The following is an 18965-nucleotide window of genomic DNA, read 5'->3' on the forward strand; positions in this document are numbered from 1 at the left end:
CAATGGGTTGGGTGGAGTCCATGTCAGAGCGTATTATGCCTAGTCTGAGGAACAATTGGTTTGAAGGACAGCACCATATTGTTTCTTGCTTTGTTATCCTTTCGTTGATCACTGAACAGCAAACTGCATTTTGTCTAGAGACAGCAACGCCCTTGGGAACAAATATCAGAGGAGTTTTTCTCCACAATATCCAGTTAGCTTTATCATGCCTGAGGAAATAGTTACAGATTGGAGACTGTCTCAGCTCTTCCAAAATTTCCAGTTGATGAAGTTCAAGCTTATACCTTCAGGGTGGACAGAGTGAGAGCTTCATGCATAAGGAAGAAACCTCTGATGGGTAAAATCAGTACATCTCTAAATGAGAGTGTAACACTCATGCACTATAACAATAGACTGTGAGTTACTGTGTATAATGTCCCCATATATATTATGACAACACACGCTGTGTGGTCGGGTGTAACACTCCTGTGTATGTCATAACAGAAGACACAGAAAACATCCCAAAAATAGTCAAAAATCATGAGGCAAAAGGGAGAAACAATTACAATCATGAGAGAAAAAGTACTAGGACTATATGGGACTAATGGCTGAGAAGTGCCCTGGACCTGATGATCTGAATCCTGGAATCTTGAAGGAAGTGCCTACTGAGATAGTGGATGCACTGGTTGCAATCTTCCAAAATCTGTAGATTCTTTAAGGTCCCAGCAGTTTGGAAAACTGCAAATGTAACACCCTTATTCAGGAAAGGAGGGAGAAGCAAAACTGGAAACCATAGACCAGTTAGAACATCTATCATTGGGAAGATGCTAAAATCCATTATTAGGAACGTCATAGAAAGACATTTAGAAAATCATAATACAACCGGTCAGAATCAACATGGTTTTGTGAAAGGGAAATCATGTCTGACAAATTTATTAGAGTTCTTTGAGGATGTAACAAGCAGCATGGAAAAGGGGGAACCCAGTAAATATTGTGTATTTTCGATTTCAAAAAGGCATTCGATAAGATGCCACATAAAAGGTTACTGCACAAGATAAGAACACATATTATTGGGGGTGATATGTGAGCATGGATAGAGGAATGGCCAACGATTAGGAAACAGGGTCGGGATAAATGGGTCATTTTTAGGTTGGCAAACTGTAACTAGGAGAGTGCCCCAGGGATCAGTGCTGGAACCTTAACTATTTACGATTTATATAATGACTTGGATGAAGTGATAGATTGCATTGTAAACCAAATTTGCTGATGATACAAAGGTAGGTAGGAAAGTAAATTGTGAGGAGGATGCAAAGAGTCTACAAAGGGATATAAATAGGTTAAGCGAGCGGTCAAAAATTGGCAGACGTATAATGTGGGAAAATGAGGTGTCCCCTTTGTCATTAAGAATAGAACAGCAGAATATGATTTCAATGGAGAGGTGCTGCAGTGCAGAGGGATCTGGGTGCCCTTGTACATGAATCAGAAAAACAGTTAGCATGCAGATACAGCAAGTAATTAGGAAGGCAAATGAATATTGGCCTTTAATGCAAGGGGTATGAAATATAAATGTACGGAAGTCTTGCTACAGCTGTACAGGGCATTGGTGGGACTGCATCTGCAGCAGCACTGTTTACAGTTTTGGTCACCTTACTTAAGGAAGAATACACTTGCATTGAAAGTAGTTCAGAGAAGGTTCACTAGGCTGATGAGGAAAGGTTGGCAGTTTGAGCCTATACTCATTGGAGTTTCGACAATTCAGAGGTGATCTTATTGAAACTTAAGATTCAGAGGGGGCTTGACAGGATGGATGCTGAGAGAATGTTTCCTCTTGTGGGCAAATCCAGAATTAGGGGGCACAATTTAAAAATAAGGGGTCTCCCATTTAAGATGGAAATGAAGAGGAATTTCTTCTCTCAGAGGGTCATTAGTCTACGGCTCTTTGACACTACACCCAAACAAATGCTGCCTTAATACCAAGGGCATTCACTCTCACCTCACCTCTGGAGTTCAGCTCTTTTGACAATGTTTGGATTCGGGTTATAATGAGATCAGGAGCTGAGTGACCCTGGTAGAACCCAAACTGAGCATCAGTGAGCAGGTTATTGCTGAGTAAGTGCTGCTTGATAGCACTGTCAAAGACCCTTCCATCGATTTGTTGATGATCGCGAATAGATTAATGAGGCGGTAATTGGTTGGGTTGGATTTGTCCTGCTTTTTGTGGACAGAGCATATCTGGTCATTTTTTGACATTGCCGGGTAGATGCCAGTGTTGTAGCTGTGCTGGAACAACTTGACTAGGAGCATGATTAGTTCTGGAGCATACATCTTCAGTACTATTGCTGGAATATTGTCAGGGCCCATAGCCTTTGCAGTATCCAATGCTTTCAGCTGTTTCTTGATATCATATGGAGTAAAGTGAGTTGGTTGAAGACTGGCATCTGTGATGCTGGGGACCTCCAGAGGAGGCCGAGACAGGTCATCCATTCGGAACTTCTGGCTGAAGATTGTAGCAAATGCTTCAGCCTTATCTTTTGCGCTGTTGTTCTGGGCTCCCCCATCATTGAGGATGGGGATATTTGTGGACACCCCTCAGTTCAATAAAATACAAAAATGCGAGAAATAATTATAGGAGCAGAGCTGAAGAACATATTAAATCTAAACAAACAAGTAATTTGTTCCCTAAAATAGGATCAAAAAACATAAAAAGCTAAGGCCAAAATTCACCGACAGCAACACAGACAATAGCAATGCACAAATTCACTGGTTTGTTTGCAGCAGTGTCCTGGAGATTGACCTTCAAGCCTAGAGATTCCAAGTCAATCCTGGAGGATTGGGAATCCACTTTTGCCTGTCTCCCTCCTATAAATGCAATCAATGAAACCTCTGCAAACATATTATGTTATTATGGGGTCAGCCTTGGTTCAGTGGGTAGCTCTCTCGTCTCTGAGTCAGAAAGTCATTAGTCCCAAGATTAAGAGGCTTGAGGACATGATCCAGGCTGACAGTCCTGTGCAGTACTGAGGCAGCACTGTGTTGTCTGAAGCCTTTTGGACAAATTGTTCAACCAAAACCTCCTCTTCTGTCTCTGGTGATGTAAAAGATCCCAGGGCCAATACATAAAGAGGACCATGTAATGCACCTGGTGTCTTGGTCAGTATTTATCCCCCAACCAGCATCATGGCAAAACACAGATGATCTGATCATTATCACACTGCTGTTAATGGGAGCTTGCTGTGTGCAAATTGGCTGCTGTGTTTATGATATCACAACAGTGGCTTAATTTCATAAGGATGCCTTTGGCTGTAAAGGACTTTGAACAGACTGAGGTTGAAAAAGATGTTATAGAAATGCAAGTTCTTTTTAACAAAACCCAAGAAACTGTTCTTGGCTGATGTGTAGCCCAAACCCTGGAATTCCTGCATAAGCAGGCCCAGAGATGGTGAAAATTCCCGTGGAACTGAGTGATAATAAATCTCTCACCTCCAGGGTATGATCAGCAGGAGGCAAATCTGCTGCAATCAGCATTTTCCATTTGTAAATGGCTGTGTGAGGCCAGCTCACATCCTGGAGAAAGGGCAAGCAGTTGGTTGATTTATTCTCAAAATGTACCTTATCCAAGGCTCATTTTATTATACAGTGTATTATAGGAATCATATTTACAATACATCAAACACTCCGAGGGAAGGTACAGCACAGGGTTAGATATGGAGTAAAGCTCCCTTTACACTGTCTCCATCAACCACTCCCAGAGCAGGTACAATACAGGGATAAATACAGAATAAATCTCCATCTACACTGTTTCCATCAAACACTCCCAGGGCAGGTACAGCATAGGATTAGATACAGAATAAATCTCCATCTACACTGTTTCCATCAAACACTCCCAGGGCAGGTACAGCATAGGATTAGATACAGAGTAAAGCTCCCTCTACACTGTCCCCATCAAACACTCCCAGGGCAGGTGCAGCACGGGTAGGTATATAATAATGCTTGCTCAACATTGTTTCATCAGACATTCCCAGGACAGGTACAGCATTGTTCACACATAGGGACAGGAGGCCATTCAGCCCCTTTAGCGTGTTCTGCCATTCAATTAGATGATGGCTGATCTGCACCTAAACTCAAATGAGTCCAACAAAAATCTAATAACCTCGGTATTGAAAGTGCCACTTGTCCCCTGTATCCATAATGTTTTAGGAAGAGAATTCTAGATTTCTACCCACTTTGCATGAAATAACATTTACCAAATTCACACCTATCATTTTATACACATTGGGCGGGAATTTCCAGCCCCAACCGCCACCGGGATTGTCTGGTCCCCCCGCAAGTCAATGTACATTTGGCTGGGCCACCGCATCCCCATGGTGGGTGCCCCCACAGTGGGGCTGGAAAATCCCGGCCCTTGATTAGGTCCACTCTCAACCTCTAAACCAGTAGTTTTCTCTAGAATACTAGTGGGGGCCAGCTGGGATGTTGGAAATTTTTTATCATGCCACAAGTAGAATTTTAAAAATACTTTTTGATTCATCGTGATTTATTTCTTCAAAAAGGTATCTTGGTACATAAAACACAAATAAAATTGTAAAAAGTAAACAGATTTGTACACCCAGTGTACAGTTACTAATGTATTTAATAACTTATTACCTCTTAATAACTTACTAACTCTTTCTACTTACCTTCCACTCACTGCTTCTCCTGCTCTCCGACCCTTGTACTCAATGACCTTCTCAATTACCGCCTCTCTGCCGCTTGCCGGCTCTCCTGCTCCCGAGCCTTCCTACTCACTGACTCTCCCATTCGCCTCCTAACCCTCCTGCTCACTCACCCTCTGCTCGCTGACCCTCCTGCTCGCTGCTTCCCTTCTTGACCCTTCCCCTCGCCTCCTCTCTCCTGCTCACCATCCTCCCACTTATCGCTTCCCTTCCTGATACTCCTGCTCATGCCTCTCTCATGCTTGCCACCTCTCCCACTCACTGCCTACTTCCCACTCACTGCTTCCCAGATGACAGTTTCTTGTGTCACACACTGTTCAGTACCGTGTGTTGCACAGGGACCTGTCTGTACTGAACAGTGTGTGAGACACCTCCCCGACACTCCCACTCAATGCCTCTCTCACCCTTGTCACCTCTCCTGCTCAACTTCTCCCTCCCACTCGCCAGTTCTCTCATGCTCACAGATCTCTGAGTCACACACTGTTCAGTACACACAGCTCTCACTGTTTAATGTACTGTTCAGTACACACAGATCTCACTGTTTAGCACACTGTTCGGTACACACAGCTCTCACTTTAACGTACTGTTCAATACAAAAAGCTTTCACTGTTTAATGTACTGTTCAGTACACACATCTCACTGTTTAACATACTGTTTGGTACTCAAATTTCTCACTGTTTGACACACTGTTCAGTACACACACATCCCTGTGTCGCAGGCTGTTCAGCACACACAGTTCTCACTGTTTAACACACTGGGCAGAACCATTCCAGATTTGCACAAAGTGCAATAGCAGGCAGGAAAGTGGAAGTTTTACCCTCTGGCCACAATGGCAGCTTTTCACACCATACCATCCCATTCCCGGTGAATCCCTCCTCATTAATAATGCATTCCCAGGAAACACACTGGGTCACGGGTGGGGCAGCCACTGATTCACCTGCCCCGGTGTCAACTCAGGTCTTCAGTACAAAAATAAAAATACCTGGAAAAACTCAGCAGGTCTGGCAGCATCTGCGGAGAGGAACACAGTTAATGCTTCGAGTCTTTATGACTCTTCAACAGAACTAAGGAAAAATAGAACAGAGGTGAAATATAAGCTGGTTTAAGGAGGGGAGTGGGACAGGTAGAGCTGGGTAGAGAGCCAGTGATAGGTGGGGATAACCAAAAGATGTCATAGGCAAAAGGACAAAGAGGTGTTGAAGGTGATGATATTGTCTAAGGAATGTGCTAATTAAAGGTAGAAAGCAGGACAAGCAAGGTACAGATAGCCTTAGCGGGGGTGGGGTGAAGGAATCGAAATAGGCTAAAAGGTAGAGATAAAACAACGGATGGAAATACGTTTAACAATAATGGAAATAGATGGGAAAACAAAAATCTATATAAATTATTGGGGAAAAAAAGAGGGGGATCAGAAAGGGAGTGGGGATGGAGGAGAGAGTTCATGATCTAAAATTGTTGAACTCAATATTCAGTCCGGAAGGCTGTAAAGTGCCTAGTCGGAAGATGAGGTGCTGTTCCTCCAGCTTGCGTTCAGCTTCACTGGAACAATGCAGCAGGCCAAAGACGGACATGTGTGCATGAGAGCAGGGTGGAGTGTTAAAATGGCAAGCAACAGGGAGGTCTGGGTCATGTTTGCGGACAGACCGAAGGTGTTCTGCAAAGAGGTCACCCAGTCTGTGTTTGGTCTCTTCAATGTAGAGGAAACCACATTGGGAGCAATGAATGCACTAGTGTTTGGGCCCTTGGACGGTGAGGAGAGGGGAAGTAATCCTCACTGTCCAAGGGCTCAAACACTCCATTCAAGTTAAGCAGCATTTCACTTGCACTTCTCTCAATTTAGTCTACTGCGTTCGTTGCTACCAATGCGGTTTCCTCTACATTGGAGAGACCAAACGCAGACTGGGTGACCGCTTTGCAGAATACCTTCAGTCTGTCCGCAACCATGACCCAGACCTCCCTGTCGCTTGCCATTTCAACACTCCACCTTGCTCTCATGCCCACATGTCTGTCCTTAGCCTGCTGCATTGTTCCAGTGAAGCTCAACGCAAACTGGAGGAACAGCACCTTATCTCCCGACTAGGCACTTTACAGCCTTCCAGACTGAATATTGAGTTCAACAATTTTAGATCATGACCTCTCCCCTCCATCCCCACCCCCTTCCCGATCTGCACTCCCCCCTTTTTTTTCCAATAATTTATATAGATTTTTGTTTTCCCACCTATTTCCATTATTTTTAAATGTATTTCCATCCATTGTTTTATCTCTACCTTTTAGCCTATTTCGATTCCCTCACCCCACCCCACCCCCGCTAGGGCTATCTGTACCTTGCTTGTCCTGCTTTCTACCTTTAATTAGCACATTCCTTAGATAATATCATCACCTTCAACATCTCTTTGTCTTATGACATCTTTTGGTTATCACCACCTATCACTGGCCCTCTATCCAGCTCTACCTGTCCCACCCACCCCTTAAACCAGCTTATATTTCACCTCTGTTCTATTTTTCCTTAGTTCTGTTGATGAGTCATACGGACTCGAAGCATTAACTGTGTTCCTCTCTGCAGATGCTGCCAGACCTGCTGAGTTTTTCCAGATATTTTTATTTTTGTTTTGGATTTCCAGCATCCGCAGTTTTTTGCTTTTACCTTCAGTAATCCGGGCGCCACACTTAAAGGGCGCCCCTGTGCAGAGCTAGCTCTCTCTCAGGCATTGGAAGCTGTTGGAAAGTCATGACTGCCAAAGGGAGGAAACATGCTGACCTCAAATTTAGCGATGCCTCTCTCGGGGGCCTACTGGACACTGTGGAGGCCTGCCGTGAAGTCCTCTACCCCCGCTGTGGGAGAAGACAAGCAAACAAGGTCACCAATCCAGCATGGGGGGCAGTGGCAGCAGGGGTCAGCGCCAATGCCCTGCAAAAGAGGATAGCCACCCGGTGTCGAAAGAGGACGGATGATCTCCTCCGTTCCGCCAGGGTAAGTCACTCTTCTCATCACTCTCAACTCGCACACTCACAAACCCATCACACAACTACAGGGATCTCACTCACTGCCAGTTCAATGGACATCACCATTCAATCTCTGCTTCATCTGCCCTATGGATTGTGTTCTCATCCCATCCATGGCACCAATCACCACCCATACCTGCCAGGCATCCTTATCATCTGGTCTGTCAGGTGTCCTGCTTACACTTTCTCCATGTGCATTCATGCAGATCAAGCTGGCACACAACAAAAGGGAGAGGTCGCAGACTGGTGGAGGAATGCCTGAAATCAAAGTCTTCACAGGCTTTGAAGATGGATTCATCCAGCTGGCCGGCAAGGATCTGGACCATTCCTGTGCTGACGGTGAAGTCGACAGTGCTATACCAAGTGAGGATCCAGCAGTGCAACATGCGTCAGACAACCATACTGTGTGTGAGTTCTCCTGTTCCACAATCCCCTGCCATGCACTAATTATCTCTCCTTGCTTTTGCAGCCACATCTGGGAAGCAGTTGAGAGGGTCCACGAGCCAGGTCCTTGAATTAAGCCCCGAAGGCACCTCAGAAGAAGAATCTAGTGACACCCTAACTGAAGACCCGCCACAGCGCTCACCCACATCCTCCACCAGCGCAGACACATACCTCAGTAGGACCCAGTTCTAGAGTAGCCTCAGGGTCACAATCTGGTGAGCACATCGCCCTGTCTGGTCTATAGTAGGCGGTGGCAGTGATTTCCCAGGTCACTGGCACTAGGAGTACTGCTGGAAGCCAGAAATCTGCTGATTCCGAGTCAGATGAAGAGCTTCTGGACTCGGTCATGTCGCAGATAAAAGCAAAATACTGCAGATGCTGGAAATCTGAAATAAAAACTGAATATGCTGGAAAAACTCAGCAGGTCTGACAGCATCTGTGGAGAGAGAAACAGAGTTAACATTTCGAGTCCGCATGACTCTTCTTCAGAGCTAAAAAGAAGTAGAAATGTGATGAAATTTATACTGTTTGAGGGGGATGGAGCAGGTGAAGCTGGATAGAAGGTCAGCGATAGGTGGGGGCCAAGGAGAGATTGACAAAGACGTCATGGACAAAGAGACAAAGGGAGTGTTAATGGTAGTGGTAAGGGCTAAAGAAGGTGCTGATAGTGGCATAAAGGTAAGAAAGCAGAATGTGTTAATAGCAGAACAAGGGTCAGCGCTCTGTGAAAGAACAACATGGAACAAGTAACAGGTGGCCCTTGTGGGGGTGGGTGGGTAGAGGGGGTGGTAGTTGGGGGAAAAAGGATAGAAAAAAGGATAAAAAGGGGGATAAAACAGTGGATAAATGAATAAAAATAACTAAAAATAAAAATAAATAGATAAAATATAAAAGTAAATTTTAAAGAAGGATTAAAAAGGGGTGGGAATAGAGGACAGAGTTCATGATCTGAAGTTGTTGAACTCAATGTTAAGTCCAGAAGGCTGTGAAGTGCTTAATTGGAAGATGAGGTGCTGTTCCTCCATTTGCGTTGAGCTTCACTGGAACATTGCAGCAGGCCCAGGACAGACATGTGGGCATGAGAGCAGGGTGGTGTGTTGAAATGGCAAGCGACAGGAAGGTCTGGGTCATGCTTGCGGACAGACCGAGGGTGTTCCACAAAGCGGTCGCCCAGTCAATGTTTGGTTTCCCCAACGTAGAGGAGAATCACATTTCTACTTCTATTTAGCTCTGGAGAAGGGTCATACAGACTCAAAATGTTAACTCTTGTTTCTCTCTCCACAGATGCTGTCAGATGGATGGAGTGGATAATCGTAAACTGGTTTCATGATGGCGTAAAACCAATTTTTGGCATTCTCACCATAATGCTCTCCCCTCCGCCCACCATGACACCTGACGCCAATGGTGCCGGAAAATTCCAGCCACTGTGTTCAGTACACAGCTATGTTTAACACACTGTTCAATACACACAATTCTCCCTTTGTCACACACTGTTCAGTACACAGCTCTCTCTGTTTGATACATTGTGTTCAGTACACAGCTATGTTTCACACACTGTTCAATACACACAATTCTCCCTGTGTCACACTCTGTTCAGTACACAGCTCTCTCTGTTTGACACACTGTGTTCAGTACACAGCTATGTTTAACACACTGTTCAATACACACAATTCTCCCTGTGTCACACACTGTTCAGTACACAGCTCTCTCTGTTTGACACACTGTGTTCAGTACACAGATATGTTTAACACACTATTCAGTGCATACAACTCTCTTGCTTAACACACTGTTCAGTACACACAGATTTCTCTGTGTAACACACTGTTCAGTACACACAGCCGTCGCTGTGTAACACACTGTTCAGTATACACAGGTCTCTCTGTTTAACACTGTTCAGTATACACAACCCTCTCTGTGTAACACACTGTTCAGCACACACCGCTCCCTGTGTGGCTAAGTGTTTTAGTCAGTACCGCTGCTGGATGTTTTTTCCCTTGTGTGTTACGTAATGCCTGGTCTTATGGAGACCTCCCACTGTGTAATGCAGTTCTGGCCGTCTGCCCAAGGCAATCAGTCTGAACAGAACTTTCCTTGTGTTCGTGAGCAAAATTACTTGAAGGTCCATTATCCTTAGGAATGTCTTGTTTGGAATGAAGAATCTGACCTTGAGAAAAATGCCTCAACTCTTGGCAGGAAGGGAGGACTGAAGATGATTAACAACCATTTAAGTTTGAGGAGGGAAGGGGTGAAGCAGAGACTAGAATCCAAGCCCTGCGATCACATTAACCAACAAGGTGACACGCTGTGCCTCCTTGAAGTGAGCAATGTCTACTGCTTGCTTGCATTGTTGTAATTTAAGGTGTCAGCCATGAGTAGCACTCTCACCTTCCAGTCAGATGGTTATGGCCTTAAGACTCATTCCAGAGACTCAAGCACATAACCTAGAGTGATAATCCCAGTGTAATACTGAGGAGGTCTCCCTGGTGTTCTGCCCAATATTTAGCCCCCCAGTCAATATCACCGAAACTGATTATCTAGTCATCTATTACGTAGCTGCTGTGGGATCTTTTTGTGCATAATTTGGCTGCTGCCTTTCCTGTATTACAACAGTGACTACATTTCAAAAGTACTTCATTGGTTTTAAAGTGCTTTTGGAAAGTCTTGAGGTCATGAAAGGTACTATGGAAGTGCAAGGTTATCTTTTTCAGAGAGATTTAAGCCAACCACATGATGTGCTCAGATGCAGCTTGGTTTAACTTTGCATAATAGCTTGGCAGATACAGATATTGCTGGTTATGATAATGAGTCCAGCAGATCAGTAAGGTGCCAGATTCAGTCTAAATGTAAATTTGTAAATAGCCATACAGATTTAGAATTACAGAATGATACAGGATATGAGGCGGCCAAACGGCCCATTGTGCCTGTGCTGGCTCTTTGGTAGAACTATGCAATTAGTTCCACCCTCCCCCCAGCTCTTCCCTCATAGCCCTGCAAATGTTTCCTTTTCAAGTATTTATCCAGTTCCCTTTTGAAAGTTACTACTGCATCTGATTCCACCACCCTTACAGTCAGCACATTCCAGATCATCGCAATCATAGGTAATGTCTTTTCCTCCTCCCTGGTTCTTTTGCCAATCACCTTAATCTATGTTATGTGGTTATTGAGCCTTGTGCCACTGGAAACATTCTCCCCTTACTTTCTCTATCAAACCATTCATGATCTTGAACAATTCTGAGAGATCTCCCCTTAACCTCGGCTCTAAGGAGAACAAACTCAGTTTCTCCAGTTCCTCTACGTAATTGAAGTCCCTCATTCCTAGTACCATTCCGGCAAATCTCGACGGGACCCTCTGTAAGGACCCTTGACATCCTTTCTAAAGTCTAGCACCAAGAATTGATTAGAATAATATAGTTGGGGCATAACCAGTGTTTCATAAACGTTTATTATCACTTTGGTGTTTTTGTACTCCATGCCTCTATTTGTAAAACCAAGAATCCTATGTGACTTTTTAACCACTTTCTCGACCTTCGACAGCACCTTCCAAACCCACGAACGCTCCCATTTAGATGGACAAGGGCAGCAGTTGGATGGGAACACCACCACCTGGAACTCCCTCCCTAACAGCACTGTGGGTGTACCTACAGCACATGGACTGCAGTGGTTCAAGAAGGCAGCTCACCGCCACCTTCTCAAGGGCAATTGGGGATGGGCAGTAAATGCTGGCCCAGCCAGTGATGCCCACATCCCATGAATTAATATAATTAAAAAAAATCTGCCCTGCCACCTTCAAAGACTTGTGTACATACATTTTTGTTCCTGAACCCTTTAAATTTAGTTTATATCGCCTATCCTCATTCTTCTTATCAAAATTAATAAGTTCACACTTCCCTGCATTGAATTTGATCTTCCATGTGTCTCCCCATTTCACCAGTCTGTCTGGGTCCTCCTTAAGCCTGTTACTCTCCCCTTCACTGTTTATTTCTGAATTACATATCAATAGAAATTACGCCCTGTGTATGAAAGTCCAAAATGGCAATCTTGTGATGCAGTGATAACTTCCCTATCCCTGGGCCAGAACCTCTGGGTTCAAGTCCCACTCCGAGGCTTGATGGCCACGGAAGGTGCATTCAGAACCTGACCAACCAAGCTGATTATCGGCCTGTAAATCCTTCCAATACACCTGATGGCAGGTGGTAAGAGTGGGAGAGTTTCCTGGTCAGCCATACTGCAGAAGGCAATGGCAAACCATTGCAGTATTTTGCCAAGCATAATCATGGACCAATCCAATGGAGGTTCATAAAAACAAAAAATTGCGGATGCTGGAAATCCAAAACAAAAACAGAATTACCTGGAAAAACTCAGCAGGTCTGGCAGCATCGGCGGAGAAGAAAAGAGTTGACGTTTCGAGTCCTCATGACCCTTCAACAGTTCTGTTGAAGGGTCATGAGGACTCGAAACGTCAACTCTTTTCTTCTCTGCCGATGCTGCCAGACCCAATGGAGGTTCATGGTTGCCAATGCCCTCTTAGGGCCTGGCACCTGCAAGAAGAGAATCTGAAAGTCCAGGTCATTATTATCTATCAAAAAGAGGGCATGGCTACAATGGTGGAATGAAGGAAGTGAGTAATGCACATGAGGCCAAAGTTGAAGACACACAGAGTTCTGTGTGAGCTGAAGCTCTCTCATTAGTGATTGTAGGATCAAACCCAGCTCCAGAACTTGAGCTCAAACCTCAGCTGAGGTGGTGCTGTTGGAAGTTACAATCCTTTGGATGGGACATAACCCCATTTGTTTGTTGTCATGGACCTCAAAAATCCTGTGGCACCATTTGAAGAAGAGCAGAGAACTCTCCCAATGTTCTGATCAATGTTCCTCCTTCAATGAATAGGGTGGTAGAATTTCATTAGGGATTCTCCCTGTAACTTTGGGAGATTCTCAGTCACCTCAAAGCGATGGCACCAAAAGCAGTTTATATTGTATTCCCTTGGGCATCAGCTTATCTCTCACATGAGGTTTGTTTATGGATCATATTAAATAGCAAAGTGTGAGCTTCGACTTTGGTGCTTGAATCTTGGATTGGGCCACGGCTGACCACACATGGACCTTCGGCAGTACGGCTTCCAACTGTGGTTGGACGTAGCCATGGGGGCTTCATCACATGACCTCTTGCCTCCAACCATATCCTGACCCCCAATGGTCCCATTATTATTCACCTGATATGTCCACTTACACAGTCCACCCTCTTCCCACAGTCAGCCAAAAGTGAATAGACTTTTTGTTATCCAATAGTTGTCTGTCAAACAGCCTATATCCCCCATATTTTCCAAGATTTTAATAACAAATTAGCAAATGTGTTGAAAAAAATGAAAAATTTCACAATTTTATTAAGACCCTTATGACTTTTCTCTTAGGTTTTTACTTGCAACAGTATCCTGGGGATTAATCTTCAATTCATGGGAACTCCAGGTGACCCTGGAGGGGTTACAACCCCAAGGAGTAGGAAAGGAGGCTGATTTCTCTCCTTCCTATTCCACTGAGGGAAGCCTTTCATTATTTAACTCAAACTGGGATATCAAGGATGGGACCTTGCAGTCTGTTATTACCAGTACAGCAGTGGGCAGCGCAGTTATTCACTGAATTTGTGCTGTATGACCTCTCTGGACAAAGCAAAGAGGAGAACAAAAAATAGTATTTTTTCTTATTTTGGACTACGGTTCAGAAAGGGTTAACATTCTCATCTCCCAGATCCTGGACTAGTAGTGGGGGAGAGGTGAGAGGGAGAAGGAGGAGCAGGGTAGAGAGGGGGAAGGTGAATGACTTCTATTCGATGAATAAACACCACTGATCTAGCTGAAAGGAGCTAAGGTTTCTCCTTGTTGAGAGGGCAATGATGGATGGCGAAAGGAATTTGATGGGAGCAGGGTTTTTTCAGTGCAGAAAACAACCTGAACAACCTTTTAGAGAGAGCGAGAGAGAAAATCTGGGTCACATGCTTGTTGTTGCTTTACCATCTCTTGTTTCCTGGGTTACCCTGCCAGACATATACTCCACCCACTGAATTTAGCATTTGCATATTAATGAGTAGAGGCATTCCGCCTTTCAGGGACGAATAATTTCTGCTTCCTGTTTCTCTGATGGTCCCTCTCTCTCTTTTTTTTCTCCTTCCCAGAGATTTCAGTACGTGACATCAACACACACAGGACACCATGAAGTAGAGAGAGGCTGGCTGTCTGCTTGTTGCAATCAGGAGAAAAAAAAGGATTTAAAAAAAATCATATATACATATAGGAAGGGAGTTCAGAGATGTGAAAAATGTCAGGAGGTTGCTCATGTCCTGGTGAGTACAGTATACTCCAGTAACTAATGGCTAACCAATTAACTTTATTGATGTGGAAATGTGTGGTTTATGTGGGGCTGGGTTGAGGCCTGTGGCTCCACATTATTTTCAGTTCAGGCATAGCTGTGGAAGCAGAGAGAGGGAAAAAGATCCTTAATGTGTTTTTTTTTGTGGTTGAACCCATTTTAGATTTGATCTGCGAGGATTTTTTTTTCCTGTAATAGCACACGCAGTGTGTAACAAAATGATGTCGGATGAATGTTTTATTTTAGATTTCTACGTGCACACACATGTGAATGTTGTACTTGTGGTTATTGCTTATTTAGTAAGCTTGTAAAACGCAAAAAAAAAGCAGGATTTAGAATTTCCCCTAGCAGTCACGTCATCTGTAAACTTTTACACTTGCTTACGCAAAAGTGCATCATGTGACTGGTAATTCTCGTTTGCTTTTGTAACTGTGATGCCTGCCCTCCGTTTGATTCCGATAAATAACGTATATATTTATTTGCCCTTTTTTCATAAAACAGTCAGTAAGGTTTCGGGAACAGAAGGTGTGTTAGGCCCAGGGCTTTACGCGAGCTTGTACAACACGGGTGCTCGAGGTGTTGTGCCTTGCCCTACAGAAGAGCGTTACAGGTTCGGTTCCCTATCTTCCGAGAGTCCTACTGGTGTGTTCAATGGCCCTGAGCTGGTGAAGGAGTAAACCAGCCTTGTTTCCTGCTCAACCTTGTTTTTAAATGCTTCCATGGCCTCACCCCCTCATTATCTCTATAATCTCCTCCAGCCCGACAGCCCTCTGAAATATCTATACTCCTCCAACTCTGGTCTCTTGCGCATCTTTGATTCCCTTTGCTCCCCATCATTGGAGACTGTGCATTCATCTACTGGGCCCTAAGCAACTTCTCCACATCTCTCTCCTCCCTCAGGATGCGCTTTAAAACCTACCTGACCAAGCTTTTGATCACCTGTCCTAATATCTCCTTATGTGAAACGCCTTGGAACATTTTACTACATGAAAGAGTCTATAAATGTGAGTTTTTTTTCTTACTGTAAAGAACAAAATATTCCAAGGCTCTTCACAAAATGAATCAAATGAGAGAAGAATATGGATTCTGAGCTCTGGTTGGGGAGTTTGTAAAGGTAACTGATATATTGACTGACATTTATTTCGAGAGGACTAGAATATAAAAGCAGGGATGTGCTGCTGAGGCTTTATAAGACTCTGGTCAGACCACGTTTAGAATATTGTGAGCAATTTTGGGCCCCGTATCTCAGGAAGGATGTTCTGGCCTTGGAGACGGTCCAGAGGAGGTTCACAAGAATGATCCCAGGAATGAAAGGCTTAACATATGAGGAACGTTTGAGGGCTCTGTGTCTATACTCGATGAAGATTAGAAGGATGAGGGGGGGATCTGATTGAAACTTACAGAATACTGAAAGGACTGGATAGAGTGGACGTGGGGAAGATGTTTCCATTAGTAGGAGAGACTAGGACCCGAGGGCACAGCCTCAGAGTAAAGGGAAGACCTTTTAGAACAGAGATGAGGAGAAACTTCTTTAGCCAGAGTGGTGAATCTATGGAATTCATTGCCACAGAAGGCTGTGGAGGCCAGGTCATTGAGTGTATTTAAGACCAAGATAGATAGGTTCTTGATTGGTAAGGGGATCAAAGGTTATGGGGAGAAAGCGGGAGAATGGGGTTGAGAAACTTATCAGCCATGATTGAATGGCGGAGCAGACTCTATGGGCTGATTGGCCTAATTTCTGCTCCTATGTCTTATGATCTTATGGCCTAATATCGGTCAAAAGAGACGTTTAAGGAAGTTTGTAAAGGATATTAAAGTGTGTAAGAAAGAACTTGTATTTCTATAGTGCCTTTCAGGCCTTCAGTACATCCCAAAGCACTTTACAGCCAATTAAATACTTTTGCTATGTAATTACTTTTGTTAATGTAAGAAACAGAAACAGAGCAGCCTATTTGCCCACAGCAAGCTCCCATGAACAGCAATGTGATAATGAACTGATAACCTGTTTTGTAGTGATGTAGTTGAGGGATAAATATTGACCAGGATGCCAGGAAAACTTTCCCGCTGTGCTTTAAAGTAGTGTTCTGGGATCTTTTACATCCATCTGAGCTGCAAGAATGGGGCCTTGGTTTAAAGCGCATTTTAGAAAGAGCATCTCTGACAATGTAGCACTCCCTCAGTACTGCACTGGGAATGTCAGCCTAGATTATGTGCTTAAGTCTCTGCAGTCAGACTTGAACTCACAACCTCTGACTCAAGAGACATGAGTGCTACCCATGGAGCCACGGTTGATACTAGAGAGAAGTGGAGAGGAGGGCTTTGAATAGGGAATTCCAGAGAGTCAAGGTGGGCGATTGTGGGTTCGCTATTCTTGTGATTATGGTATTGACCTGGCAATTCTGAGATCAAATTGCACTTTTGAAAGTGGCGAAAGTGAAGTAAGAATGATTCTGATAATTTATGGACAGCTACCAGATGGAATGGAAAGGAAAGCTGCCGGATTGCTGTTAAAGAAGCCAAGTAGTTCAGTTGTGTTCCCCGCGGATGGAAACCTGCCACCCCCTACAACAATAACCTCAATGTGTGTCACACCGTGAACATAGTAAAGCATCACAAGGTGCTTCACAGGAACATTACTGGACTCGGTTCTGGGTTTCATTTTATAAACAGAATATAGAGATACTGCAAAGGTGTAAACAGATTCACAAGAATGATACCATAACTGAGTGGGTTTGACAGGGTAGATGTAGAGAAAATATTTCCATTTCTAGGAGGCCATAAATATAAAATAGTCACTAATAAATCCAAAAGAGAACTCAGAAGAAACCGCCTTTACCCAGAGAGTGCTGAGTGTGTGGAACTTGCTATCACAGGGAGTGGTTGAGGTGAATAGTGTAGATTCATTTAAGGGGAAGCCGGGTAAACACAGGATGGAAGAAGGAATAGAGGGATATGTTGGTGGGTGAGGTGAAGAGGGGTAGGAGGAGGTTTGTGTGGAGCATTAACACTGGCATACACCCATTGGTCTGAATAGCCTGTTCCTGTGCTTACATTGATGTACCTTGATAATTTCAAATATTATTTGACATTGAGCGTCATGGAGATATTAGAGCAGGTGACAAAAAATTGCTCAAAGTAGTAGCTTTTACAAGGCATCTTAAAGGGGGAGAATATGTTGAAGAAGCAGAGAGGCTGAGGGAGGGAATTCCATAGCTCGGAACCCTGATAGCTGAAAGTACAGCCACCAATGGTGGAGCAATTAAGATCAGGGAGGCGCAAGAGGCCAGAACTGAAGGGGCTCTGAAATCCCAAAGATTTGTAGGGATGGAGCAAGTTACAGAGTTAGGGTTGAGAATTTAGAAATCAAGGCATTCCCAGGCTGAGAGCTAACATAGGTCAGTGAATAAAGAAGGTATTGGGCAAACGAAAATTGGTGAGTGTTAGAATATCTGTGACCGTACACTATACCGCCTAAATTCCCTATGATTCATGTTGCCAGGGTACATAAGGATGGATAAATCCCAAGAACAAAATAAAACAAAGATTTTGTTACCAGGGTTGGGATAGGGGAGTGGGGATGGAGAGCACACAGGGGATCAGATTCAGATGAATGAAGGGTGCAGGAGAGGATTTTATTTTTAAGTTCATTCTTGGAATGTAGCAAGGCTGGCATTTATTTCCCATCCTTGTTTGCCCTTGAGAAAGGTATTGGTGAACCCTTGCAGCGCGTGTGTTGATGGGGTTCCTACAGTTCTTAATTTCCATGGTTTTGACTCTGCCGGAGGGAGACTACAGTAGTGGGGTGGAATGAGGCCATAGGGAGAAATATTTTGTATTTGAAGTTTGAGAGTTGGGAGCCAGTGGAGGTTTATGAGTGATGGGGTGAACATATAGTGTGAACAGAATTTGCTGCTGGAGTTGAAGTTTATGGAAGATGGAGGATTTAACGGTAACATAGAGATATTTTATCACATGCTGTATGTTACTGGATTAGTAATCCAGAGGCCTAAACAAGTGAACCAGAGATGTGAGTTCGAATCCCACCACAGCAGCTGGGGGAATTTAAATTCAAATAATTAAATAAATCTAGTGACCATGACAATACCAGATTCTTGTTAAAAACCTCATCTAGTTCATTTTAGGGAAGTGTCCTTTAGGGAAGGAAATCTACCATCCTTAACCAATCTGGACCATATGTGACTCCAGGGCCACACAATGTGGTTGATTCTTAACCGCCCTCTGAAGTGGCCTAGCAAGTCACTCAGTCATATTCAAGAAGGCAGCTCACCCACCGTGTTCTCAAGAACAATTAAGGTAGGGCAATAAATGCCGGCCTTGCCAGCAATGCCCACGTCCCATAAATGAATAAATTAAAAAATATAACATGAGTTGGGGAGGAGGCTGATGGGATTATGGGCTATATGTTACTACCTCTTAAATGCTGTAAAAACATGGATTTTTCTCT

General features: G+C 44.0%; 1 protein-coding gene across 3 annotated transcripts in view; it reads left to right on the forward strand.

Annotated features, from left to right (window-relative positions):
• The window catches only part of LOC121289594 (LIM domain-binding protein 1), a 99529-nt gene that overhangs the window by 11880 nt on the left and 68684 nt on the right, over window positions 1-18965 (forward strand). For 2 of the 3 annotated variants that reach the window (XM_041209183.1, XM_041209178.1), the window contains exon 3: window positions 14307-14474. In XM_041209183.1, the coding sequence (XP_041065117.1) occupies window positions 14450-14474 (25 nt within the window). In that variant the 5' untranslated portion in view covers window positions 14307-14449. Of the gene's footprint in view, window positions 1-14231; window positions 14475-18965 lie in introns of those variants that run through there. The other variant, XM_041209179.1, reaches the window with a different exon arrangement.

Source organism: Carcharodon carcharias, chromosome 17, assembly GCF_017639515.1.
Source record: "Carcharodon carcharias isolate sCarCar2 chromosome 17, sCarCar2.pri, whole genome shotgun sequence".
Taxonomy (NCBI): Eukaryota; Metazoa; Chordata; class Chondrichthyes; order Lamniformes; family Lamnidae; genus Carcharodon; species Carcharodon carcharias.